The following is a 27,493-nucleotide window of genomic DNA, read 5'->3' as shown; positions in this document are numbered from 1 at the left end:
TGGTTATGCATCCAGGTCAGTAAAGGACAGTATTTTGACCAACCGAGTTGTCCTTAACCACCACTTTACCAACTGAGTTGTCCTTACCCCCCAACAAGACAGCTTACTTCCACCTCCGTAACATCGCCCATCTCCACCCCTGCCTTGGCTCATCTGCTGCTGAAACCCTCATCCATGCCTTTATTACCTCTAGACTTAACTATTCCAATGCTCTCCTGGCTGGCCTCCCATCTTCCACCCTCCATAAACTTGAGCTCATCCAAAATTCTGCTGCCCGTTTCCTAACTCGCACCAAGTCCCAGTCTCCCATCACCCCTGTGCTCGCTGACCTACGTTGGCTCCCAGTCTGGGAATGCCTTGATTTGAAAAGTCTCATCCTTGTTTTAAAATCCCTCCATGGCCTCGCCCCTCCTTCTCTCCCTAACTTCCTCCAGCCTGACAACCATCCGAGATCTTTGCGCTCCTCCAATTCTTGCCTCTTGCACATCCCTGATTTTAATCACTCCACCATTGGTGGCTGTGCCTTCACCTGCTTAGGCCACGAGCTCTGGAATTTCCTCCCTAAACCTCTCCGCCTCTCTACCTCTCTCTCCTCCTTTAAGACGATCCTTAAAACCTACCTCCCTAACCAAGGTTTTGGTCATCTGTCTTGATGTGCCTTGGGTCATTTTATTACGTTAAAGGCGCTATATTGGCAAGTTGTTGTTATTGTTGGTAACATTTTCCTCAGATTATTTGAGTGAATAAGGTTGCAGCAATTGTAGTGTAAGAAAAAGAAATAAACAACTTTCATTTATATAGCGACTTATGTCCCAAAGTGCTTCACAACCAATGAATTATCTAGAAGTGCAGTCACTGTTGTTAGGCAGGCAAACATGGTCCTGCAAACAGCAAATGATGGACTCGATAATCTGTTTTTGGTGTTGGTCAAAGGAGGAATGCTGGCTTGGACTCCAGGAGAAATCCTTTTTGAATAGTGCCATGGGATGTTTTATGCTCTCTGAGCTGTAAGATGACCTTAGTTTAGCATCTCATCTGAAAGATGAATATATCCGGCCTGTATGAATTACCAAGTACTGATTCATGTTTTTCAGATCAAAATAAAGGCAATGGTGTATTGGAAGGTGGGGTTGTATAGAGGAATGTTCAGTGGGGATATAGGATTGAAAGACATTGCAGAGATAAGATGGGGCAAGGACATGGAGGGATTTATAGATGGGGACAAGGATTTTGAATTGAATGCATTTGGGGGAGGGGAGCCAGCGTAGGTCGTCAAGTGAGTGAGGGAGCACGGAGTAGCAGCTATCGACAGTCAATAATTGGGAATTTGGTGAGTGAGGGGATTTTGTGCAGTAAGGGGCGAGGTGCATTTGATTAGTCAGCGGAGAGGAGTGTACCGAGAGCAGGTCACAGCCACAACAAAACAAAACTGCAGTGTGACGTCACAGGTAAGGCAGGTAGGTGGTTGGTGGTGAGTATCTCTTCTGTTTTCTTCTTAGGACTGTGGGCGAAGTAATTTATAGCATAAAACTAATTTTTTAAAAAAAACTAAACTTAATTTAGTTATAGCAAGTAGCATTTTTTAGTGAATCAAGGTCCCTAGTGTAGTTAACATTCTCTAAATTAAGAGTAATTTAAAGGAGTAAACTCCTTAAAGGGAGTAACTAACGAGCTTAATCTAAGGCAAGTCATGGCAGCAGAGCTCACACCCGTGATATGCTCCTTCTGCGCTATGTGGGAAGTCATGGACACCACCGGTGTCCCTGGCGACTATGGGTGCAGGAAGTGTGTCCAGCTGCAGCTACTGGCTAACTGCATTTTGGAGCTGGAGCTGCGGGTGGATTCACTGTGGAGCATCCGTAATGCTGAGATTATCTTGGAGAGCACGTTCAGTGAGGTGGTCACACCGCAGGTAAAGATTACGCAGGCAGAAAAGAAATGGGTAACCGCTAGGCAGGTAGAGCAGGAGTCCCCTGGGGCCATCTCCCTCTCAAACAGATATTCCACTTTGGATATTGTTGGGAGAGATGGCTTATCAGGGGAATGCAGCAAGAGCCAAGACCGTGGCACCACGAGTGACTCAGCTGCACAGGTGGGGAGGAAAAAGAATAGGAGAGCAATAGTAATAGGGGATTCCATCGTAAGGGGAACAAATAGGCGTTTCTGCGGCCGCAAAAGTGACTCCAGGATGGTATGTTGCCTCCCTGGTGCTAGGGTCAAGGATGTCACGGAGCAGCTGCAGGACATTCTGAAGGGGGAGGGGGAGCAGCCAGAGGTCGTGGTCCATATCGGTACCAACAACATCTGTAAAAAAAAAAAAGGGATGAGGTCCTGCAAGCAGAATATAGGGAGTTAGGAAATAAATTAAAAAGCAGGACCTCTAAGGCAGTAATCTCAGGATTACTCCCAGTGCCACGTGCTAGCGAGAGCAGAAATAGGAGAATAGACCAGATGAATGCGTGGCTTGAAAGATGGTGTAGGAGGGAGGGGTTTAAATTCCTGAGGCATTGGGACCGATTCTGTGAAAGGCGGGACCTGTACAAGCTGGACGGGTTGCACCCAAGCAGAACCAGGACCAATATCCCCGCGAGGGCATTTGCTAGTTCTGTTGGGGAGGGTTTAAACTAGTATGGCAGGGGGATGGGAACTAAAGGGCAGGTACAGATAGGACAAATTCAGACCAGGAAACAGGAAGTAGAAAAGCAGTTAGTGACGTAGTTAGCAACTCAAAGGCAAAAGAAGCAAAGGTTAAATTGTGTTCAGCACAGGAATTTACGAGGTTAAAGGGTATATACTTCAATGCAAGGAGTATTACAAACAAAGCAGATAAGGCTAATGGCACAGACAGACACATGGCAGCATGATATCATTGCTATAACGGAAACCTGGCTTAAAGAGGGGGATAATTGGCAGCTCAATATCCTTGGATATAGAGTTTTCAGGCAGGATAGAGTGTGATAAAAAAGGAGGGGGGTAGCATTATTGGTTAAAGAATCAATTACAGTTCTGAGAAGGGATGATATGCTAAATGGATCATCAATCGAGGCCATATGGGTTGAGCTAAGAAATAACAAAGGGGCAGTCACATTACTAGGAGTGTATTATAGACCCCCGAATAGTGAAAGGGAGACAGAAGAACAAATATGTAGGCAAATTTCTGAGTGCAAAAATAAGAGGGCAATAATAGTAGGGGACTTCAACTTCCCTAACATCAACTAGGATTCAAACAGGCACAGAGGGCGCAAAATTCTTGATCGGTGTCCAGGAGAACTTTTTTAGCCAGTACGTAACAAGCCCAACAAGAGGGGATGCAATTTTAGATTTAGTCCTGGGAAATGAAGATGGGCAAGTGGGGGAAGTGACAGTGGGTGACCATATTGGGGACAGTGACCACAATTCAATTAGTTTTAGCATTATTATGGAAAAGGACAGAGTTAAATCAGGAGTAAACATTTTAAATTGGGGGAAGGCAAATTTTACAGAACTAAGAGGTGATTTGGCAGAAGTGGACGGGATACAACTACTTGAGGAGAAATCAGTGGCAAGCCAGTGGGAGGCACTAAAAAGTGAAATTCTACGGGTACAATGCAGACATGTCCCATCAAAGAAAAAGGGTGGCACTGCCAAATTTACAGCCCCCTGGTTGTCTAGAAGTAATGAAGAGCAAGTAAACAGATTTGGTGTAAATAACTCTCATTGAGGTATATTTTCTGCTGTTCACTATGGTTAGTGAAAATGTTGATGTGAGTATAAAGCAGAAAAATCCACCTTATATTTATGAGCCTTTTTCATTGTCATTAGCGAACGTATAACCTAAATTGCATGGAATAGGACAGTAGCATAGTCCGGTGAGTTGATACATATTTTGCATTCAGTTATGTCAAAAGCATTTGTTTGGTTTTTTTGACCTATGCTATGAATAGGTTTTAAGTGGCCCTACACAGGTCTGCGCCACTTCTAGCAGCCTGGGTGTAAAATAGCAAACCTCAATGTACAGTGGCGAGTGCAGCGTTAACCACCACTGAGAATTGAACCTTGAACTGCAGGAGTACAAAGTAAAGCGTCATATATTTTTCTATATTTCCAAATATGGAGTTGTTAACTGAACCCACAGAGTAGCAGCCAATGCTCGTCTTATTTCTATTGACTGCTGGTACAAAAAAAACACAATTTTTGATGTGTTGCCATTAATGGAATTTGAAGTTCAGTTTCACAAATAAACTGAACGTTGAGATGGTTTCAACTAATTATCCTTTTGAAGATCATGGTAACAAACATAAAAGCAAAATAGAAAAGTTAGTTTATGGTGACTGAAATAATATTGAAATGTGTTACTGTGCAATTCTTTCATTTGGTTTTAAAATATCCAGCGTTACAAAATCATGATGAAATGGTTCAATAGAAAAATTGCGCAAAATTCTTGATCGGTGTCCAGGAGTTGATGCGGGTAATTTGTGTGTAGAAGCGGAGGATGTGGGTAGGGTTTTAAATTAATATTTTGTCTCCGTATTCACAAAGGAAAGGGATGATCTGGACGTAGTAGTTAAAGAGGAGAGGTGTGAAATATTGGATAAGGTAAACATAACGAGAAAGGAAGTACTGGAGGGAATGGAATCCTTGAAAGTTGATAAGTCACCAGGGCCAGATGGATTGTTTCCTAGGCTATTGAAGGAAGCCAGGGAGGAAATACCGGATGCTCTGAGGATCATTTTCCAATCCTCACTAGATACAGGGGAGGTACCGGAGGACTGGAAGACTGCAAACGTAGTACCATTGTTTAAAAAGGGTATGAGGGAAAGGCCGAACAATTATAGGCCGGTCAGTCTTACCTCGGTGGTGGGCAAACTATTAGAATCAATACTGAGAGATAGGATAAACTGTCACTTGGAAAGGCATGGTTTAATCAGGGATAGTCAGCATGGATTTGTTCAGGGAAGGTCATGCCTTGCAAATCTGATTGAATTCTTTGAGGAAGTGACAAGGAGGATTGATGAGGGTAGTGCAGTGGATGTTGTCTACATGGATTTTAGTAAGGCATTTGACAAGGTCCCACATAGCAGACTGGTCAGAAAGGTAAAAGCCCATGGGATACAGGGAAATGTGACGAATTGGATCCAAAATTGGCTCAGTGACAGGAAACAAAGGGTAAAAGTCGATGGATGTCTTTGCGAATGGAAATCCATTTCCAGTGGTGTGCCACGGGGCTCAGTGTTGGGTCCCTTGCTGTTTGTGGTATATATTAATGATTTGGACTTGAATGTAGGGGGCATGATTGGCAAATTTGCAGATGATACAAAAATTGGCCTTGCAGTTGATAGTGAAGAGGATAGCTGTAAACTCCAAGAAGATATCAATGGGTTGGTGGAGTGGGCGGTAAAAGTGGCAAATGGAGTTCAACCCGGAGAAGTTTGAGGTAATGCACTTAGGGAAGGCAAACAGTAAAAGGGAATATGCAGTAAACGGGAATATATTGAGAGGGGTAGAGGAAGTGAGAGACCTTGGAGTGCATGTTTACAGGTCCCTGAAGGTGGCAGTGCAGGTAGATAAGGTTGTGAAGAAGGCATACGGAATGCCCTCCGTTATTAGCCGAGGTATAGAATACAAAAGCAGGGATGTAACGATGGAACTGTATAAAACGCTGGTAAGGCCACAGCTGGAGTATTGTGCGCAGTTCTGGTCACCACATTACAGGAAGGACGTAATTGCTCTGGAGAGAGTGCAGAGAAGATTTACAAGAATGTTGCCAGGGCTTGAAAATTGCAGCTATGAGGAGAGGCAGGGACTGATTAGGAACAGTCAGCATGGTTTTGTGAGAGGAAAATCATGTCTCACGAATTTGATTGAGTTTTTTGAAGGGGTAACCAAGAACATAGATGAGAGCTGTGCAGTAGACGTGGTATACATGGACTTTAGCAAAGCTTTTAACAAGGTACCACAGGGTAGGTTGTTACATAAAGTTAAATCTCACGGGATCCAAGGTGAGGTAGCCAATTGGATACAAAATTGGCTTGACGACAGAAGACAGAGGGTGGTTGTAGAGGGTTGTTTTTCAAACTGGAGGCCTGTGACCAGCGGTGTGCCTCAGGGATCGGTGCTGGGTCCGCTGTTATTCGTTATTTATATTAATGATTTGGATGAGAATTTAGGAGGCATGGTTAGTAAGTTAGCAGATGACACCAAGATTGGTGGCATTGTGGACAGTGAAGAAGGTTATCTGGGATTGCAACGGGATCTTGATAAATTGGGCCAGTGGGCCGATGAATGGCAGATGGAGTTTAATTTAGATAAATGTGAGGTGATGCATTTTGGTAGATCGAATCGGGCCAGGACCTACTCCGTTAATGGTAGGGCGTTGGGGAGAGTTATAGAACAAAGAGATCTAGGAGTACAGGTTCATAGCTCCTTGACAGTGGAGTCACAGGTGGATAGGGTGGTGAAGAAGGCATTCAGCATGCTTGGTTTCATTGGTCAGAACATTGAATACAGGAGTTGGGATGTCTTGTTGAAGTTGTACAAGACATTAGTAAGGCCACACTTGGAATACTGTGTACAGTTCTGGTCACCCTATTATAGAAAGGATATTATTAAACTAGAAAGAGTGCAGAAAAGATTTACTAGAATGCTACCGGGACTTGATGGTTTGACTTATAGGGAGAGGTTAGATAGACTGGGACTTTTTTCCCTGGAGAGTAGGAGGTTTCGGGGTGATCTTATAGAAGTCTATAAAATAATGAGGGGCACAGATAAGGTCGATAGTCAAAATCTTTTCCCAAAGGTAGGGGAGTCTATAATGAGGGGACATAGATTTAAGGTGAGAGGGGAGAGATACAAAAGGGTCCAGAGGGGCAATTTTTTCACTCAAAGGGTGGTGAGTGTCTGGAACGAACTGCCAGAGGCAGTAGTAGAGGCGGGTACAATTTTGTCTTTTAAAAAGCATTTGGACAGTTACATGGGTAAGATGGGTATAGAGGGATATGGGCCAAGTGCAGGCAATTGGGACTAGCTTAGTGGTATAAACTGGGCGACATGGACATGTTGGACTGAAGGGCCTGTTTCCATGTTGTAAACTTCTATGATTCTAGGCTGGGGTTGCTTTCCTTGAAGCAGAGGAGGCTGAGGGGAGACTTGATTGAGGTGTACAAAATTATGAGGGGCCTCGATAGAGTAGGCGTGTTTCCCCTAGCGGAGAGTTCAAGAACTAGAGGACATAGATTTAAGATGATTGGCGGAAGGATTAGAGGGGACATGAGGAAAAACTTTTTTACTCAGAGGCTGATGGGTGTATGGAATTTGCTGAGTGAATTGCTGTTCGAGGCAAGGACCCTCAACCCTTTTTAAAAGTACCTGGACCTGCACCTAAAATGCTGTAAGCTGCAGGGCTACGGACCGGGTGCTGGAAGGTGGTATTAGAATGGGCACCTGGTTGTTCTTTGAGCCGACGCGGACACAATGGGCCGAATGGCCCCCTTCTGTGCTGTATCTTTTCTATGGTTCTAAGTACGGGGGCTGACTTTTGGACAGGATACTTCTTGCAGCTCCGGGTTCAAGCGTTCATGCCAGTCAATAGCACTGATGTATCTATAACGGAGCCATGCCAACAGAATACAGGCTGCCTTCATAATAACTCATTAGTGTGGTTTGGGTGAAATGGAGGGAATGAACTGATTTAAAGCAAATATTACTTTTATTTTACTGATGAGGGAGTATTTTCTTCATTTCAAACACATATCCAGCAAAACATCTGGTGCCAAGCATCCTGTCACCCTTGATCTGGATGTGCCACATAATTAACCCATTGGATGAAAAATCCTTTGTGGCATCTAGAATTAAAAGACAAAAGGCTTTTTAGAAAAGAAAATTGCAATGTTCACAATTGACGCAAGGACGGGATGCCCTGTTTCTTCTGATGTGTGAGGCTGCACCAGAAAGGATCACAGGCAGAATTATCCATAAAGTCTTGTGTAAAATATTGTAATTGAATAAAATACTATGAATGATATGAATGTGAAAGTGATTAAATATAAAAGTTCACGCAATTAATGTCACAACTAGAAGTTATTTGCTATTTGACCTGTCAGGGATTTTCAGTTTAATTTATATTGGGCCAAAATTTACAGTCAATATAACGGTGAGGCTAATGGCGCTCGCTGTTATTTATGCATAAATGCTACAGCAACTTCAGGCGAGGGGACATGCGCAATTAAACGCGGAAATCGAAAAGTTGCTGTCGGAGATGCACCCCTCCGCTATTAGCTTCGTGAAAACGGCATCTTGCTGCCTGCCTCACCATTGAAATGCATTGAATGGCGTGAAGTTGCTGTATTTGCGCAGTAGATACGAACTAAATTCACAACAGAAAGTTCAGTCAAGTCACTTCAAATCTAAGTACCCTTTTAACAACATAAGTATTAATTACTGCCAGTCAACACCTCTGGCACTGAAAACTAACTTATGCAAATGTAGAGTCTCATTCCTTCAGGTATGAATTGTTGTTAGAGATATTGTTTTAAAATGTTAATTACATTTTTAAAAAACTTTTTCATTCTGTCTCATTTTTCTCTCTCTCTTTCCCTCTTCCTCTCCCTCCCTCTCCCCCTCTTTCCCTCTCCCCCTCTTTCCCCCCTCCCTCTCCCCCTCCCTCTCCCCCCTCCCTCTCCCCCTCCCTCTCCCTCCCTCCCTCCCTCCCTCCCTCCCTCTCTCCCTCTCTCCCTCTCTCTATGCCTGATTTGATGTTGTATTCACCCATTCTAACTTATTGCTCCTTCTCAGTCCTTGCACTGCTAATGTCAGAATCCTTCAATCTGATTGGTTGAGGAGATACACAGTTGCTTGCCCTGTTCACTCAGATCCCAGATGCCCTATAGAGGGCACCGCACCGTTTCCATCTCGCACTTCCACCAACTTGCAGGGCAAAATATTGTCAACATTAAACGGGCAAGGGCAAGTCTAACGAACAGCGGGCACCGTTTGTTGGCCTGCCACAGCGATTTTGGGCCATAGTGTTTCTGATATGAAGTCAGGTTCAGGATTTTTATGATTAATCCTCAAAAGTCCAGCACCCTTTCTGTCACCTTAACAGAAGACGACAGACTGGCGCCAATGAGACAAAGAGGAAATTGGAATGTTAATGAGCTCATTCGAGAGTTCATGAATGTAAGGAATCTTACAACACCAGGTTATAGTCCAACTGTTGGACTATAACCTGGTGTTGCCTGAGGAAGGAGAAAATCTCCGAAAGCTTGTGAATTTAAAATAAAATTGCTGGACTATAACTTGGTGTTGTAAAATTGTTTACAATTGTCAACCCCAGTCCATCACCGGCATCTCCACATCATGGCTAAATTAATTGACAGCTTTACTGATCAATCCCTGGACAGTAAAAGAGTCAGGGGTCAGGTGTAAATTATTAATGAATGTGCCACCTCCCACAGTGAAAGTACAGTACAGAGAATGGTGCTGCTACTTAACCTCAGTTTTCAATTGTTTCAAAAGATCTCCTAGCTCATTCACACTTACAGCGTTTGCAATTTGAGAGTCTCTTATATATTACTAAAAGATAAGCGTCATGACACAGTCACAAGTATGTTTCCTGTATATCAATAACCTGCAACTAATAATGCTGGAAACATCTAGATTTACACAAAAAACTAAATCCTTTTCTTTACTAGTCACACATAAAGCTTGATAGGAGTTATTAAAGTATAAGACCAATATCTTTTTTCCTTCTGCTGATTGCAAGGTCAGAACAAAATGGACATGTGGTTTCTTCGCTTCATACCCATAAGATGCCCAATAACTCAATTTGCTCTATAAATAATGTATTAAGAATATTCAATGAAAATATTGGCTTGTTTTTCAGTTGGATGTGTACCAAAAATTGTGACCACTATTTTTGTTTAGCTTAAAAATACAGTTTTAGAATGATTTTTTTAAAATTGAGAAGTGTATTTCTGATTAGTACATTTTTCACTTTTTTAACACATGGCAATTGTAATTTACCTTTTCTGCTTCCTTTAAAACTTCTTGCCTTCACCAAACAGTGGAGAACTTGCTGTATAGCATCATAGAATGATACAGTCAGAAGAAGCCATTCAGCCCATCGTCCCTGTGCCGGCTCTTTGAAACAGCAATCCAATTAGTCCCACTCCTCTGCCCTTACCCCATAGCTCTACAATTTTTTCCCCTTCAAGTATTTATCCAATTCCCTTTTTAAAGTCATTATTCCACCACCCTTTCAGGCAGTGCATTCCAGATCATAACCACTCGCAGCGTAAAAACATTTCTCTTCATCTCACTTCTGGTTCTTTTGCTAATTACCTTTAATCTGTGTCCTCTGGTTACCGACCCTTCTGCCACTGAACACAGTTTCTCCTTTCTTACTCTATTAAAACCTTCATGATTTTAAACATCTCAATTAAATCCCCCCTTAACCTTCTCTGCTCTAAGGAGAACAACCTAGCTTCTCAAATCTCTCCACGTAACTAAAGTCCCGCATCCCTGGTACCATTCTAGTAAATCTCCTCTGCACCCTCTCTAAGGCCTTGTCATCCTTATCAAAGTGAGGTACCCAGAATTGGACACAATACTCCAGCTGGGGCCTAACCAGTGTTTTATAAAGATTTAGCATAACTTCCTTGCTTTTGTACTCTATGCCTCTGTTTATAAAGCCAACGATCCCTTATGCTTTTTTAACAGTTTTCTCAATTTGTCCTACCACCTTCAAAGATTTGTGTATCCGTACAAACCCAGAACTCTCTGTTCCTGCACCCTCTTTAAAATTGTACCATTTAATTTATATTGCCTATCCTCGTTCTTCCTACCAATATACATCACTTCACACTTCTCTGCGTTAAAATTGCAAGTGCCATGTGTCTGCCCATTTTACCAGTCTGTCTATGCCCTCCTGAAGTCTGTTACTATCCTCCTCATTGTTTACTACATTTCCAAGTTCCATGTCATCTGCAAACTTTGAAATTATGCCCTGTATACCCAAAACCAGGTGATTGATATATATCAAGATGCGCAGTGGTCCGTATAACGACCCCTGGGGAACACTGCTCTATACTTCTCTGCAACCGTTCACCATTACTCTCTGCTTTTGTCTCTTAGCCAATTTTGTATCCATGCTGCCGCTGCCACTGCCCCTTTAATCCCATGGGCTCTGATTTTGCTGACATCTATTGTGTGGTACTTTATCAAATGTCTTTTGAAAGTCCATATACACATCAACTGCACTGCCTTCATCAAACCTCTCCGTTACTTCAAAGAACTTAATCAAGTTAGTCAAACACGATTTACCTTTAAGAAATCCATGCTGGCAGTCATTTATTAACCCATATTTTTCCAAGTGACAATTAATTTGTCTCGGACTACTGCCTCCAAAAGTTACCCCAAAACCGATGTTATGCTGACTGGCTTGTAGTTGCCAGGTTTATCCCTTTTCCTTTTTTTGAACAGGGGTGTAACATTTGCAATCCTCCAGTCCTCTGGCACCGCTTCCAAAGGAGGTTTGGAAGATTGTGGCCAGACCCTCTGTAATTTCCACCCTTACTTCCCTCATTAACCTAGGATGCATCCCATCTGGACCAGGTGACTTCTGCTTAGAGAGTTGATAACATTTTAAGTAACTCATCTTTATCTATTTTTGCCCTATGTTCCTATGTTCCTTTACCCGGGCAGACAACGCGTTACTGACTTGCTCAATGTCTGTCGTAATGCACACTCACTGATGCTGTAGATGCTACCTCTGGTAGCTTGGGCGGTTTTGGAGACATAAAAAGAGAGAGAAGAGCGAGACGTCATCCGGCCTTGGAACGGAAGATCGGGGAGGGTAGAGGGGAAGATTGAGGGGATGTCGGGAGAGGAAGAGGGGGAGATCAGAGAGGGAGACATCGGGGGCTGAGAGGGACATTGGAGAGGGAGATATCGGACATGAGAGCAAGATGGAAAGGTAGGTTGATTTTGTGTTTTAACTTTGTGCAATGATTTTTTTATTTAATTTATTTAGTTTATTTTTGCCTGGTCCGGCTATTCATCAGAAGTCGTGGGAAAGCCGCCCAGGTAAGTTAAAAATCGTTCTAACTACCTTATATGTCACAAGTAAAGTGCCTTAAGGACCTCAATGATCTCTAACTATCATCCCGATGGCTTTAATTGTTGGTGGGTCTTCCGGATTTGGAATGCCCGCGCGCACACGTGCGTCTGTGGGAAACTCGGAAGTCGGCAGCTTGAAGCCGGCTTCCGAACCCGCTCTCTGCATTTTTGCAACTTTCGCAGCCCCTCCGCCTCCAACGCACCCTCAATTTAAGTTTAAAATTGAGCCCTTTGTGTCTGCCATCCAACCCAGGTCAGAAATGTGAAAGAGGAGGAATTTCTATAACTAGCAAGAAAAATAATCAGTGTTGGCGTTTGGAAACAGAGTTTGAGAGCTCTCAGTGAAGCTGAAGTTAATACCATTGCTTATGGTTTGATAGGGTAAATAAGGAGAAACTGTTTCCACTGGCAGAAGGGTTGGTAACCAAAGGACACAGATTTAAGGTAAGTGGCAAAAGAACCAGAGGTGACATGAGGAGAAATTTATTTACCAGCAAGTTGTTATGATCTGGAATGCTCTGCCGAAAGAGTGGTGGAAGCAGATTCAATAATAACTTTCAAAAGGGAATTGGATAAATATTCAAAGGGGAAAAATTTACAAGGCTATGGGGAATGGGCAGGGGAGTGGGACTAACTGGATAGCTATTTCAAAAAGCCAGCACAGGCATGATGGGCCAAATAGCCTTCAACTGTGCTATATCAATTTTTGGACATGAAGGGCATCGAGGGATATTGGGATTGGGCAGGAAAGTCCAGTTGAGGTACAAGATCAGCCATGATCTTATTGAATGGCGGAGCATGCTCCTGCTTCTATTTCTTATGTCCTTATGTTCATGAAACTCATGGGGAGGTTAAGTGCAAGATGCCATTTTTGTGATGCTAGCAATGGAGCTGCGCGTATCGTTCAGCAACTTGTGGTGATTCGCAAATCAAGGGGTAACTTGCCACTGGTTTCTGGCCGATTTGCACAATAAGAACATAAGAAATAGGAGCAGGAGTAGGCCAATCGGCCCCTCGAGCCTGCTCCGCCATTCAATAAGATCATGGCTGATCTGATCCTAACCTCAAATCTAAATTCATGTCCAATTTCCTGCCTGCTCCCCGTAACCCATAATTCCCTTTACTTCTAGGAAACTGTTTATTTCTGTTTTAAATTTATTTAATGATGTAGCTTCCACAGCTTCCTGGGGCAGCAAATTCCACAGACCTACTACCCTCTGAGTGAAGAAGTTTCTCCTCATCTCAGTTTTGAAAGAGCAGCCCCTTATTCTAAGATAATGCCCCCTGGTTCTAGTTTCACCCATCCTTGGGAACATCCTTACCGCATCCACCCGATCAAGCCCCTTCACAATCTTATATGTTTCAATAAGATCGCCTCTCATTCTTCTGAACTCCAATGAGTAGAGTCCCAATCTACTCAACCTCTCCTCATATGTCCGCCCCCTCATCCCCAGGATTAACCGAGTGAACCTTCTTTGTACTGCCTCGAGAGCAACTATGTCTTTTCTTAAGTATGGAGACCAAAACTGTATGCAGTATTCCAGGTGCGGTCTCACCAATACCTTATATAACTGCAGCAATACCTCCCTGTTTTTATATTCTATCCCCCTAGCAATAAAAGCAAACATTCCGTTGGCCTTCTTGATCACCTGCTGCACCTGCATACTAACTTTTTGATTTTCTTGCACTAGGACCCCCAGATCCCTTTGTACTGCAGTACTTTCCAGTTTCTCGCCATTAAGATAATAACTTGCTCTCCGATTTTTCCTGCCAAAGTGCATAACCTCACATTTTCCAATATTGTATTGCATCTGCCAAATCTCCGCCCACTCACCCAGCCTGTCTATATCCCCTTGTAGGTTTTTTATGTCCTCCTCACTCTCTACTTTCCCTCCCATCTTTGTATCATCTGCAAACTTTGATATGTTACACTCGGTCCCCTCCTCTAAATCATTAATATAGATTGTAAAGAGTTGGGGACCCAGCACCGACCCCTGCGGAACACCACTGGCCACGGGTTGCCAGTCCGAGAATGAACCATCTATCCCAACTCTCTGCTTCCTGTTAGATAACCAATCCTCCACCCATGCCAGAATATCACCCCCAATCCAGTGATTCTTTATCTTGAGCAATAATCTTTTATGTGGCACCTTGTCGAATGCCTTCTGGAAGTCTAAATACACCACGTCCACTGGTTCCCCTTTATCCACCCTGTACGTTATGTCCTCAAAGAACTTTGATATGTTACACTCGGCATGTGTTGTTCACACACCGTTATTTTTTCAACATATTCTAAGAGCCCAATATTTTTTAAAAGGCAGCTGCTGCTAGCTGATTTGACAACAATTCCAGCAGCCAGCTTTACCATCAACTAATTCAGCAAAGCTGTTCCTGACCCAGCCCAAACAAGGTGGAGTCACCACCGAAAGAAGTAAAACCACAACTCTAGTGGAAACTCGCTGAAAATCCAGCGTCGAAGGACTGGGAACATCGAGAGAAAGAAGCAGCAGCAGCGATAATCTGGCAGGAGGAAAACGGCAGTGGAGTGAAATAGGGAAGAAAAAAAACGGTAATGGGAGACAGTAAAAGTGCAACAGAGTGAGAAAGGAAAAGAACGACGGCAAAGGCAGAGAAAATATGGGAAGAAAATGAAAGGAACGAAGGAGAGAAGGGAATAAAGCAATTGAGGTGAGGAATGTTAAGTGAAAGCGAGAGAATGAAGAAAAGGGGGAAAAGAAGGAAAGTGTAACTTTTGCAATTATTGGGCTATAAAAACGGTGAATGTGCAAAAAAAATAACGCATTAATCATAGAAGTTGACAGCAATGAATTGACTTCCCTAATTGTTATTGATCGACATTAGACTTTTCTTTAATTGAAGGTTTAGTTGGAAGGATCAGCCTTACCTTCATCCAGCACGAAGTTTCATTCTTATCTCTCTATATCAAAGAACCGCCTTCTGCTCGTATGTGGGTTCATTCTGCACCAACTTTGCTCGATGTACTTCTTCCTATCTTGGTTTCACACACGCTCAGCCTCTTTTATTTGTGTAATCTCAATTTCTAGCTCTTTGTTTTGTTGTACAATCCATCTGATTGTAGAAGGTGCAATCTCCTGGCAGACATTACCAACTACCCGCTCACACATGCCAAACCAACCTTTCTGAACTGTTACAGATTCTTCTGCTCTGTGTTCTCATATAGTAGTTAAAAAGTTTGGACAGTGTTTCTTTAGAGGGTAGCTCTGCCGTTATGAACTTTTTAAACTTCCTGAATTTAATTACTACCTGCATACTATAGCTCATCGTAAATCAAAATATTTACATATTTAAGAAAATAAGGTCATAGGATTGTTAGGTTAGTTCCTGGGAGGGGACTCTGTTGATTGTGAGAGCAGCACAAACTGTGTGTAGCTCCATCCCTAAAAGAATGGGGCAATTTTAATCCTCTCCGACTGGCGGAAAGCATATGAAGGACAATTAAAAGTGGAATGGGCGATGTACACGTGTCATTCCTGCCCCAATCTGGCCAACTGCAATTTTACATTACAGACAGCAAGGATGCTTTTGAGCTCTGAGGCCAGATAGATGGACTGGAATGGTCTTTCTGGTCGTTAATGTTTCAATGTTCCTGTTGTCTTTTTCCCTGGTGAACAACGCATTAGTGACTTGCTCAATGTCTGTCGTAATACTGCTTGGCGTTGCAGATGCTTCCTGTGGTAGAAAGAACGCAATAAGCTGCTGACCTCTACATCCCCTCGATCGCTGTTCCCTCCCCTCGATTGTTCCACCACCCTCCCCCCTCATCACCCAATTAGGCAGAGGGACTGTTCCAAATATGGACACGTCTGAATTTCTAGGCCAAAGTATCAGAATCTGTAATGAACAGTTAACACCATTATCACCATTTTCCAAACAGTGTAGTATTACTGGTGTATACGTGCTGTCATTTCATTGACTTTTTCCTGCATCCTTCAGCTCAAAATGTATTGCCCACAAAATTTCTGAAAGTGTGAGACAGAAAGAAAAAGTAAGAAAAAATTAAAACATTTAAAATTTGACAAATGTCCAACAACAATTCACTACCTGAAGGAATAAGACTCCATATTTTTAATTGTTCACTTTCTAGACCAGAGAGGTTAATTGGCAGTCATTAACACTTGTCATTAAAAGGGTATTTACGCTGTTAATTACTAAACTGTGTCGAGTTTAATGGGCAATTCATGGTATCATGGTATCTGGAGCACAGGAGGAGGCCATTCGGCCCATCATGCCTGTGCCAGCTCTTTGAAAGAGCTATCCAAATAGTCCCATTGCCCTGCTCTTTCCCCATAGCCCTGTAAGTTTTTGCCCTTCGAGTATTTATCCAATTCTCTTTTGAAAGTTACTATTGAATCTGCTTTCACCACCCTTTCAAGCAGTGCATTCCAGATCATTACAACTCACTGCGTTAAAAAAAAATGCTTCCTCCTGTCGCCCCTGGCTCTTTTGCCGATCACCTTAAATCTGTGTCCTTTGGTTACCGACACTTCTGCTACTGGAAATAGTTTCTCCTCATTTACTCTATCAAAACCGTTCATGATTTTGAACACCTCTATCTAATCTCCCCCTAACTTTCTCTGATCTAAGGAGAACAACCCCAGCTTCTCCAGTCTCCCCACATAACGGAAGTCCCTCATCCCTGGTACCATTCTAGTAAATCTCTTCTGCACCCTCTCTAAGGCCTTGACATCCTTCCTAAGGCGTGGTGCCCAGAATTGAACACAATATTCCAGCTGAGGCCTAACCAGTGTTTTATAAAGGTTTAGCATAACTTCCTTGCTTTTGTACTCTATGCCTCTATTAATAAAGTCCAGGATCCCTTATGCTTTTTTAACAGCCTTCTAAACTTGTCCTGCCACCTTCAAAGATTTTGCATGTGCACCCCCCCCAGGTTTCTCTGTTCCTGCACCCCCTTTAAAATTGTACCATTTAGTCTATATTTCCTCTCCTCATTCTTCCTTCCAAAATGCAATACTTCTCACTTCTCTGTTAAATTTCACCTGCCTTGTGTCTGCCCATTTCACCAGTCTGTCTATGTCCTCCTGAAGTCTGTTACTATCCCCCATATTGTTTACTACATTTCCGAGTTTTGAATCATCTGCAAACTTTGAAATTACACCCTCTATATCCAAGTCCAGGTCATTAATATCTATGATGTGGAGATGCCGGTGATGAACTGGGGTTGACAAATGTAAACAATCTTACAACACCAAGTTATAGTCCAACAATTTTAATTAAATAAAATTGTTGGACTATAACTTGGTGTTGTAAGATTGTTTACATTAATATATATCAAAAAGAGCAGTGGTCTTAGTACTGACCCCTAGGCAACACCACTGTATACTTCCCTCCAGTCTGAAAAACAACCGTTCACCACTACTCTCTGCTTTCTGTCTCCTAGCCAATTTTGTATCCACATTGCCACTGCCCCTTTAATCCCATGGGCTTTAATTTTGCTAACAAGTCTATTATGTGGCACTTGATCTAATGCTTTTTGAAAGTCCATATACACAACATCAACCACACTATCCTCATCAACCCTCTCCATTACTTCATCAAAGAACTCAATCAAGTTAGTCAAACACGATTTGCTTTAACAAATCTGTGCTGACTTTCATTTATTAGCCCATACTTTTCCAAGTGCCAATTAATTTTGTCCCATATTATTGTCTTAAAAATTCTCCCCAACACCGACATTAGGCTGACTGGCCTGTAATTGCCGGGTTTATCCCTCTCCCCTTTTTCAACAGGGGCACAACATTTGCAATCCTCCAGTCCCCTGGCACCATCCCCTTCTCCAGAGCCTCTGCAATTTCTACCCTTACTTCCCTCAGTAACCTGGGATACATCCCATCTGGACCGGGTGACTTTTCTACTCTGAGTACTGGCAATCTTTTAAGTAACTCGTCTTTAACTATTTCTATCCTATCCAATATTGCTATTACCACCTCCTTTACAGCTACAATGGCAGTATCCTCTTCTCTAATGAAGACGGATGCGAAGTATTCATTTATTACCTCAGCCAAGTCTTCTGCCTCCACAAGAAGTTCTTTTTTGTCCCTAATTGGTCCCACCCTTCCGATGACTAATCTTTTACCATTTATATGTTTATAAAATACTTTTGAGTTCCCTTTTATGTTAGCTGCTAATCTATTCTCATACTCTCTGTTTGCCCCTTTTTTAGATCTCCTCTGTACTTTCTATATTCAGCCTGGATCTCTACTGTGTTATGAACCATACCTTCATCATAAGCTTCCTTTTTCTGTTTCATTTTAATTTCTATCTTTAGTCATCCAGGGAGCTCTAGCTTTGGATGCCCTTCCTTTCCCCCTTGTAAGGATGTGCCTACACTATACCCGAACCAACTCCTCCTTGAAGGCCTCCTATTGTTCAATTACTGTTTTGCCTTCCAATTTTTGATTCCAGTCCACCTGGGCAAGATCCCTTTTTAACTCACTGAAGTTTGCCTTCCCCCAGCTAAGCATTTTCATATTTGATTGTTCCTTGTCCTTTTCCGTAACTATTCTAAAGCTATTGATATTATGATCACTTTTCCGAACATGCTCCACCTGCCCCACTTCATTCCCCAGAACTAGAACCAGCACTGTATCCTTCCGGGTTGGGCTGGAAACACGCTGTTCCAGAAAGTTCTCGAACACATTTCAGGAATTCCTCCCCCTCTTTGTCCTTTACACTGTTACTGTCCCAGTCTATATTGGGATAATTGAAGTCCCCCATTATCACTACTCTTATATTTCTAGCATCTTTCTGTAATTTGCCTGCAAATTTGCTCCTCTATCTCCTTCCCACTATTTGGTGGTCTTTAGTATACACCCAGTAGCGTAATAGCTCCTCTATTGTTCCCTAATTTTAACAAAATAGATTATGTCTTTGACCCCTCAACAACATCATCCCTTTCCAGTGCTACAATACTTTTGTTGATCAATACTGCCACCGCCCCCCCCCCACCTTTCTTTCCTTCCCTATCTTTCTTTCCTTCCCGATCTTTCCTGATTACCCTGTAGCCAGCGATTTTAAGTACCCAATTCCCCCCTTTTTTAAGCCTGGTCTCTGTTATCACCACTATATCATAGTTCCATGTGGCAACTTGAGCCTGCAGCTCACCAACCTTATTTACTACGCTACGTGCATTTACATACATGCACTCCAATCTCATCTTAGTCTGCCTTGCATTTGCCCCCGGTCTGATCCCTCCTATTCTTTACTCTAGTGTTACTTGTCCCTCCCAGTCCTCTGTGCACCTTGCGACTTCTGTCTAATGTTTCATCCTGGTACCCATCCCCCTGCCAAATTAGTTTTAAACACCCCCCCACTCGTTAACCTCCCTGCAGGGACATTGGTCCCAACTCTATTGAGATGCAACCCATCCATCTTGTTCAGATCCCTCCTGTCCCAGAACTGGTCTCAATGCCCCAGGAATCTGAAGCCCTCCCTCCTGCACCATTGCTCCAGCCACGCATTAACCTGTCTTATCCTACTATTTCTGTACTTACTAGAACGTGGCACTGGGAGTGCCACGTTCTAGTAAGTACAGAAATAGTAGGAGGCTGAGGGGGGACATGATTGAGGTGTACAAAATTATGAGGGGCACAGATAGGATGGATACTAAGGAGCTTTTTCCCTTCGTTGAGGGTACTATAACAAGGGGACATAGATTCAAGGTAAAAGGCGGGAGGTTTAGAGGGGATTTGAGAAAGAACTTTTTCACCCAGAGGGTGGTTGGAGTCTGGAACTCACTGCCTGAAAGGGTTGTGGAGGCAGGAACCCTCACAACATTCAAGAAGCATTTGGATGAGCACTTGAAATGCCATAGCATACAAGGCTACGGACCAAATGCTGGAATATGGGATTAGAGTAGACAGGGCTGATGGCCGGCGCGGACACGATGGGCCGAAGGGCCTCTATCCGTGCTGTATAACTCTATGACTCTATGAGTAATCCAGAGATTACTACCTTTGAGGTTCTGCTTTTTTACTTCCTCTGACTGCAGGACCTCAACCCTATTCTTTCCTGTGTCATTGGTTCCCACATGGACCATGACTTCTGGCTATTCCCATTCCCCCTCTCAAAATATTCTGCACCCTTTCAATGATGTCCCTTACTCTGGCACCAGGGAGGCAGCACACCCTGCGGGACTCACGTCAGTGGCTGCAGAAACGCCTGTCTGTCCCCCGGCTATCAAATTCACTATAACAATTGCATTCCTTTTGCCCCTCTGTAAGCCGAGTCTCCTACGGTGCTGTGAAATTGTTCCCAACTGCATTCCCCTGAGGTGTCAACACCCTCACGAATACCAGTTTGTGAGTGCCACACTCCCAGGGGAATCCTGCACTGCCTGCCTGTTCCTCCTAATCTGTCTGGTGGTCACCCACTCCCTCTCCACCTGAACGCTCTGTAGCTGTGTGGTGATCACCTCCTTACTCAGATTAGCTCTGTCTCCCCTTTTAAAAATCACATTTGTCAACAATCCTGGTTGAATTGACTGACTTCTGATTACAAGAGTTCTATGTGAAATGTATCCATGCAGACATAACCCAGTTCCCTAAGGGCATAGAGCAAGAAACTTGAATTTCTTTCGATTGATCGACACCTCTTCTTCCACAGTTTGACGTCCGCTAATTGATATCAAATCTGGGACTCTGTCAGGCTCTGTGATTCAGTGCCTGACACATGGTACATGTATAAAGTCAGCCAGTGGGGTGGTGGCTCTTTCCAAGTCTCCTGTAATGCCATTCCGAATGTTTAATTTTCATTACCCATCTGTCCTATTACATGTCTGTCTGCACCAAGTTCTTATGCCATCATTTACACCAATAATGTGTTTTATGTATTTCTCAAAAATAGCCTCCTCAAAAAGAAATGAGCCATCAGCAAATTTTGAAGAATTGTTCAAATTCATCATTGATTCCATAGTAATGAGCTTTATGGCTATGTGTTTGGACTTTCAGAAACTTATCTGAATTGAGGAAAGAATCAGAAAATCAACGTGAAGAGGTTTTGAAAATGGATCTTTTGAGCAGAGTTTGTGTTTTTCAGAGCAAGAAAAGGCTGGTCTTTTTAATATTGTTCTTTTCAGTAGCATTAACTTCCATAATGTACATATATCAGCTAAGTTATGGTCACATAACAGCCAACTATCTTCAATTTCTTGAAAATGTAGGCATCAAATTAAGAACTGAAACCGAGAAAGACTCTGAAAGGTTGAAAACTTCTTCAAAAGGCATTTGGACAATTAATTCTGTTGGGCGACTTGGCAACCAGATGGGGGAGTACGCAACATTATACGCATTGGCAAAATTGAATGGTCATCAAGCATATATTTTGCCTTCCATGGCCAAGTACCTGTCCCCTATCTTCAAAATTACCCTTCCCATCCACCATCAAAGTTGGTTTAATAGAATACAGTGGAATTATTATCCTCTCCATGACTGGATGGACGATCAGTACCACAGTATTCCAGGAAACTACATTATGTTCTCAGGATATCCATGTTCCTGGACTTTCTATCATCATATCCGAGAGGAAATCCTCCATGAGTTCACCTTTCATGACTTTATTACAGAAGAGACAAATATATTCCTTAGACGCATTAGTGGAGGGCGAAAGAATGTGACATATGTTGGTGTTCATGTTCGAAGAGGAGATTACGTAAAAACGATGCCAAAGATTTGGAAAGGTGTAGTAGCTGATAAGAAATATTTAGAAACAGCAATGGCTTACTTCAGAAATAAGTACAAGGATGTCGTTTTTGTAGTGACAAGTAATGGAATGGATTGGTGCAAGAAGAACATTGGTGACTCCAAAGGAGATGTTTTCTTTTCCGATGATTCAAAAGAATCCAGTGCAGCTCAAGACTTTTCTATCCTTGCTCATTGTAATCACACTATAATGACAATAGGGACCTTTGGTTTCTGGGCTGGCTACCTGGCTGGTGGGGAGACAATTTACCTCACTAACTTTACTTTGCCCGAATCAGAATTTCTAAAAGTATTTAAGTACGAGGCGGCTTTCTTACCTCAATGGATTGGAATTCCTGCTGATCTCTCACCTCTTATTGCTCAGAATGCTTCAAAATCAGCCAATAACTGCAGGTCCTGTAATCTTCAACTCTCCTTAATTGTATGTTGTTTGTGTTTAATTATTTTAAAAATATCAAACACCAAATTGAGCTGCTGGAGAATAATTTCGGTCAGGTTCAGAAAACAAAGCTTCCAAGACTGTCCACTGAAAGTTATGTAAAGTTTAAAGCATTTGTTTTGTCAAAATTGCTGCCCAATGTATTTTAATTAGTCACAGATGTGTTGCTGAGGTTAATAAATGAAGAGCAGTGAAGGGATTCATAATATGTAGTTCACATTTGATTAGATAGTACAGCATTAGGAATGTACAATCAAAAATATCTGTATGTTAAAGATTTTTTCTTTGAGTAACAAGCTGTAAATCTGACTTTATTATCTTTATTATTTTCTTTGTGTTACTTGGCTGTAAAATGAGAGAGTGTCAATCCTAATTATCACACCATCATTAGCAGCCATGTAATATCTCAAGAATTACACACAGTGGGATCTTCTGCTCTTTGATATGGAAAGAATGCTTCATAACATAATATTTATTAACCTTTTCTATTGTTTTGTTAATCATTCAAAATCTACAGCCTTGCAACAAGTCACTCCTAAAAGACTATTTCACCGTCACCACTTGGGCATTAAACTGGCAGAGTGGATTGCTCACCATTATAGAACAGAATAGAAATGAAAATCCGGCCGGTTCTATCATAGGCAGACGATCGGCTCTACCAGTTCACTGACCAAGTGGTGAAGGTGAAAATTGCCCCCAATAATTGGTAAAACCGCTGTATGGAAATTCAACAAGGTACTATATTTTCGAAAACTAATGTCGATCAAGAACACTCCTGTACTTCAACAATATCAGGAGTACATTACTCATTCGTTATACCATTGAGCAGAGGAACTGGATTCCAAATTGGTTATTAAATTCTTGTAATTTAGTCCCAATTCTATTGATGTGATGAGAGTCTCCTCATTCTATTAGATAGATGGCTGCTATGTGAAATGCATTTTGCCAGTCTCTGCTCCTTACCTAATGAATGTGAATCCACATTAGAAAGCTGTCCATAAATTAGCACTATTTGGCAATGTGGTATTGAACCAATTGATATTATTATCCATGATTATACATTGTTGTGAACATCTTGACATTCCTTCGAAGATTTTTTAATAGGACATCATGGGCAAGGTATCCTCTCTGCGACTTACAGCAAAATCGCATGAAGAATGCATTGATAATTCTGCTGCAAAAACCAAACTGAAGGAATCTTCCCCCCCCCCCCCCCATCTATCAGTAGGAGTCACAACTTGTGTAAATTGGGTGGACTCAATTGGAACAATGATTGGAGATTAATTACAAAAGATAACCTCCTACTGAATTATGCAAGATTGCCTCTGGATAGGGAATTATGGCATAATAAGTGCTCACATCAAACAGACAGGGCCTTTATGAAAATATTCGTTGGCAGAGCGGGGTGGGACAGGTTAGGGCAAAATGTTCTGCATAGCATTTCCCAATGTTCTGGTATGTAGTAAATCTGTCTTTCAACCCCGGGCAGAACCTCCTCCCCCTAAAGTCTTCTGTCTTTTCTCTTCTCCAATTGATTACCACCCCCACAACCAAGTGCAGAATCCACCAGCCTACCTTGGCAATGACCCCTGCACAGCTCGAATGAATAGTATGGTCTTCAGCATGTTGGTTCAGATGCCCCATTTGAAATCTAATCTACATCTGCTCTGTCTGCTCCTGCCCACATTGCTGCCACCTTCATGAATTGCAAAGGTACCATTTGATAAATGTTCAACTGGTGTGTGATAACCACGTAGGTACAATGCACACTTAGCTGGCAGCTGCTATGATACTTTATTCCGCATCAGATATCCAGTCTCCTACTGTTTGACCCAGCACGGAAAGTTCAAGGTTGACTCCTTGGACACTAGAACTATCTCCTGCACATTTGGCTCATGACATCTCTGAGAAATCCATGCTTATCAGTGGAACACCAATATAATCAGACACATGCTTCAATGAGAGATCTCTTCTAGCAGACTGTTGGAGTCCTGGAGAGTGCTGGTTCCGATACAGCCCACATCATTGTGGTGTACTGCAGAATGTTACAGTGCAACGAGGACTGCGTAAGGAGCTATCACTTGAGGAAGGTCCTTCAAAATTTTTAGGTGGGGAGGGGTTGAGAGACACTAATGAAGTGGAGGATGCAGAGGAAGCTAAAGGGGACTCTGTAACTCTGTAGTTGCCTTTCACCATAGGAACAGGAATCGACCATTCAGCGGCTCGAGCCTGATCCACAATTCAATTAAATGATAGCTGATGTGTAGCTTGACCCATATCCCTTCACATCCTTCATTAACAAAAATGATACCAGTCTTGAAAGCTTCAATAGACCCAGCATCCACGGCCTTTTGAGGCAGCATTCCAGATTTCTTTAGTGCTTTGTGAATGAGACGTGATCTCATTGAAACGGATAAAATTCTTAGAAGGCTTGACAGGGAAATGCTGACAGGCTGTTTTCCCTGGCTGGAAAGCCTAAAACTAGGGGCCATAGTCTCAAGATAAGAGGTCAGCCATTTAGGACTGAGGAGAGGAAAAGTTTCTTGATTCATATGGTTGTGAATCTTTGGAATTCTCTACCCCAAAGGGCTGGGGATGCTCAGTTGTTGAGTATATTGAAGATTGAGATCAATAGATTTTTGGGCACTAAAGGAACTAAGGGATATGGGGATAAGGCAGGAAAATGAAGTTGAGGTAGAAGATCAGACATGATCTTATTGAATGGCAGAGCAGGCTCGAGGGGCCATATGGTCTACACCTGCTCCTATTTCTTTTATTCTTCAGTTGACACAGCATCCACAGCCTTTTTTCGGGGGAGAATTCCAGATTTCTGCAGTGCTCTGTGTGAAGAGGTGCTTCCTCATTTCACTCCTGAATGGCCTGGCTCTAATTTTAAGATTATGCCCTTTTGTTCTGGATTAACCCACCAGAGGAAATAGATTCTCCCCTATCGAATCATTTTATCATTTTAAACACCTCGATTAGATCACCCCTCAATCTTCTATATTCAAGGGAAAACATGTCAAGTTTATGCAACTTGTCTTGATAATTTAACCCTTTAATTCCTGGTATCATTCTGGTGAATCTGGGCTGCACCCCCTCCAAGGCCAGTATATCTTTCCTGAGGTGCAGTGCCCAAAACTGAAGGCAGTACTCCCGATGGGGTCTGACCAATGCTCTATACAACTGAAGCATAACTTCCTCCCCTTTGTATTCCAGCTCCCTTGAGATAAAGGCCAACAATCCATTAGCCTTTTTGATTGCTTTTTATATCTGTCCACTAGCTTTTAGTGATTTGTGTACCTGGACACCCAAATCTCTTTGCACCTAGGAACATAGGCACAGGAGTAGGCCATTCAATCCCTCAAGCCTGTGCTGCCGTTCAATTAGATCAAGGCTGATCTGAATCTTAACTCCAACTCTCTTGAGATAAAGACCAACATTCCATTTGTCTTTTTAATTATTTTTTTGTACCTGTCCACCAGCTTTTAGTGATTTCTGTATTTGGATCCCTAAATCTCTCTGCTTATCCACAGTTCCTAGCTTCATGCCATTTAGAAAATACTCTGACCTATCTTTCTTAGGTCCAAAGTGGATGACCTCAAACTTTCCCACGTTGAACTCCATTTGCCACAGTTTTGCCCACTCACTTAATCTATCAATGTCTCCTTTCAACTTTCTGCTCCCATCTACACTATTTACTGTGCTACCTAACTTAGTGTCATCAGCAAACTTAGATATACAGCTCTCTATTCCTTCATCCAAGTCATTTATAAACATAGTGAAAAGCCATGGCCCCAGTACAGATCCCTGGGGGAAACCACTAATCACATCCTGCCAATTTGAGTACAAAGCTATTATCCCCATTCTCTGTCTCCTATCTCCTAACCAATTCCCTATCCAAGCCAAAACGTTGCCTTCAATTCCCTGTGCTCTCATTTTTGTAAACATTCCCCTCCACAGTTTTTAGTTTCTCACCAGAACTGTTCAGCAGCTGATTGAAGATAACTTCACTTGAAGAATCCATGTTGCCTTGTGTTAACAATCCTTGCAAACATCTACTCTAGTCCATCCACATAACAAGTAGTAACTACTGTCAAACTGACAAAGCTGCTGGTAATATGACATCATATTCGAGGTCACAAGCCAATATAGGAAAAGTCTCTGTGCACTAAGCCAGCAAACAACATTATGGCTTTATTGGTATACAGAAAGATTTGCCTGAGAACATAGGAACATCACAAATAGGAGCAGGAAAAGGCCATACAGCCCCTAGCTCCTGCTCTGCCATTCAATAAGATCATGGCTGATCTTCGACCTCAACTCCACTTTCCCGCTCGATCCCCATATCCCTTGATTCCCTTAAGAGTCCAAAAATCTATCAATCTCAGTCTTGAATGTAGTCGATAACTGAGCATCCACAGCCCTATGTGGTAGAGAATTCCAAATATTCACAACCCTCTGAGTGAAGAAATTCCTCCTCATCTCAGTCCTAAATGTCCAATCTCTATATCCCCCAGTTCTAGACTCTCCAGCCAGGGGAAACATCCTCTCAGCATCTATCCTGTCTCGCCCTCTTAGAATCTTGTATGTTTCAATGATATCATCTATTATTCTTCTAAACTCCAGAGAGTATAGGCCCATTCTACTCAATCTTTCCTCATAGGATAATCCTCTCATCCCAGGAATCAATCTAGTGAACTTACGTCGCACCATCTCTAAGGCAAGTATATCCTTCCTTAGGTAAGGAGACCAAAACTGCACACAGTACTCCAGATGTGGTCTCACCAAAGCCCTGTACAATTGCAGCAAGACTTCCTTACTCTTGTACTCCAACCCCCTTATAATAAAGGCCAACATACCATTTGCCTTCCTAATTGCTTGCTGTATCTGCATGTTAACTTTCTGTGTTTCGTGTACAAGGGCACCCAAATCCATCTGAGCACCAAAATTTTATAGTTTCTCACCATTTAAAAAATATTCTGTTTTTCTATTTTTCCTACCAAAGTGAATAACCTCACATTTCCCCACATTATACTCCACTGCCCCCCTTCTTGCCCACTCATTTAACCTGTCGATATTCCATTGCAGACTCTTTGCATCCTTCTCACAGCTTACTTTCACACCTAGCTTTGTATCATCAGCAAACTTGTATACATTACACTTGGTCACACATGTGCAACTACTCCTGTATAAGTATATG

General features: G+C 42.4%; 1 protein-coding gene and 1 long non-coding RNA gene across 4 annotated transcripts in view; one reads left to right on the top strand and one right to left on the bottom strand.

Annotated features, from left to right (window-relative positions):
- Nucleotides 1-27,493, bottom strand: part of LOC137299945 (uncharacterized) — a 104,979-nt gene that overhangs the window by 28,552 nt on the left and 48,934 nt on the right. Inside the window, exon 1 of one of the 3 annotated variants that reach the window (XR_010958012.1) lies at nucleotides 14,999-15,854. The exons of the other annotated variants lie outside the window; for them this stretch is intronic. This is a non-coding gene — a long non-coding RNA (uncharacterized lncRNA). Of the gene's footprint in view, nucleotides 1-14,998; nucleotides 15,855-27,493 lie in introns of those variants that run through there. 3 annotated transcript variants of the gene reach the window in all.
- On the top strand, nucleotides 14,514-23,317 carry LOC137299944 (galactoside alpha-(1,2)-fucosyltransferase 2-like). The gene is made up of 2 exons (XM_067968960.1): nucleotides 14,514-14,781; nucleotides 21,102-23,317. Exon 2 carries the CDS (start codon nucleotides 21,157-21,159, stop codon nucleotides 22,390-22,392), a length of 1,236 nt encoding a protein of 411 aa, XP_067825061.1. The 5' UTR covers nucleotides 14,514-14,781; nucleotides 21,102-21,156; the 3' UTR covers nucleotides 22,393-23,317.

This window comes from Heptranchias perlo, chromosome 30 (assembly GCF_035084215.1).
Source record: "Heptranchias perlo isolate sHepPer1 chromosome 30, sHepPer1.hap1, whole genome shotgun sequence".
Classification (NCBI taxonomy): domain Eukaryota; kingdom Metazoa; phylum Chordata; class Chondrichthyes; order Hexanchiformes; family Hexanchidae; genus Heptranchias; species Heptranchias perlo.
The sequence above is the reverse complement of the archived record's forward strand: the minus strand, read 5'-3'. Positions and strand labels throughout refer to the sequence as shown.

Bases quoted from the DNA above. Each gene is read 5' to 3' on its own strand.
- LOC137299944 (XM_067968960.1), top strand. From the start codon at position 21,157: ATGGATCTTTTGAGCAGAGTTTGTGTTTTTCAGAGCAAGAAAAGGCTG.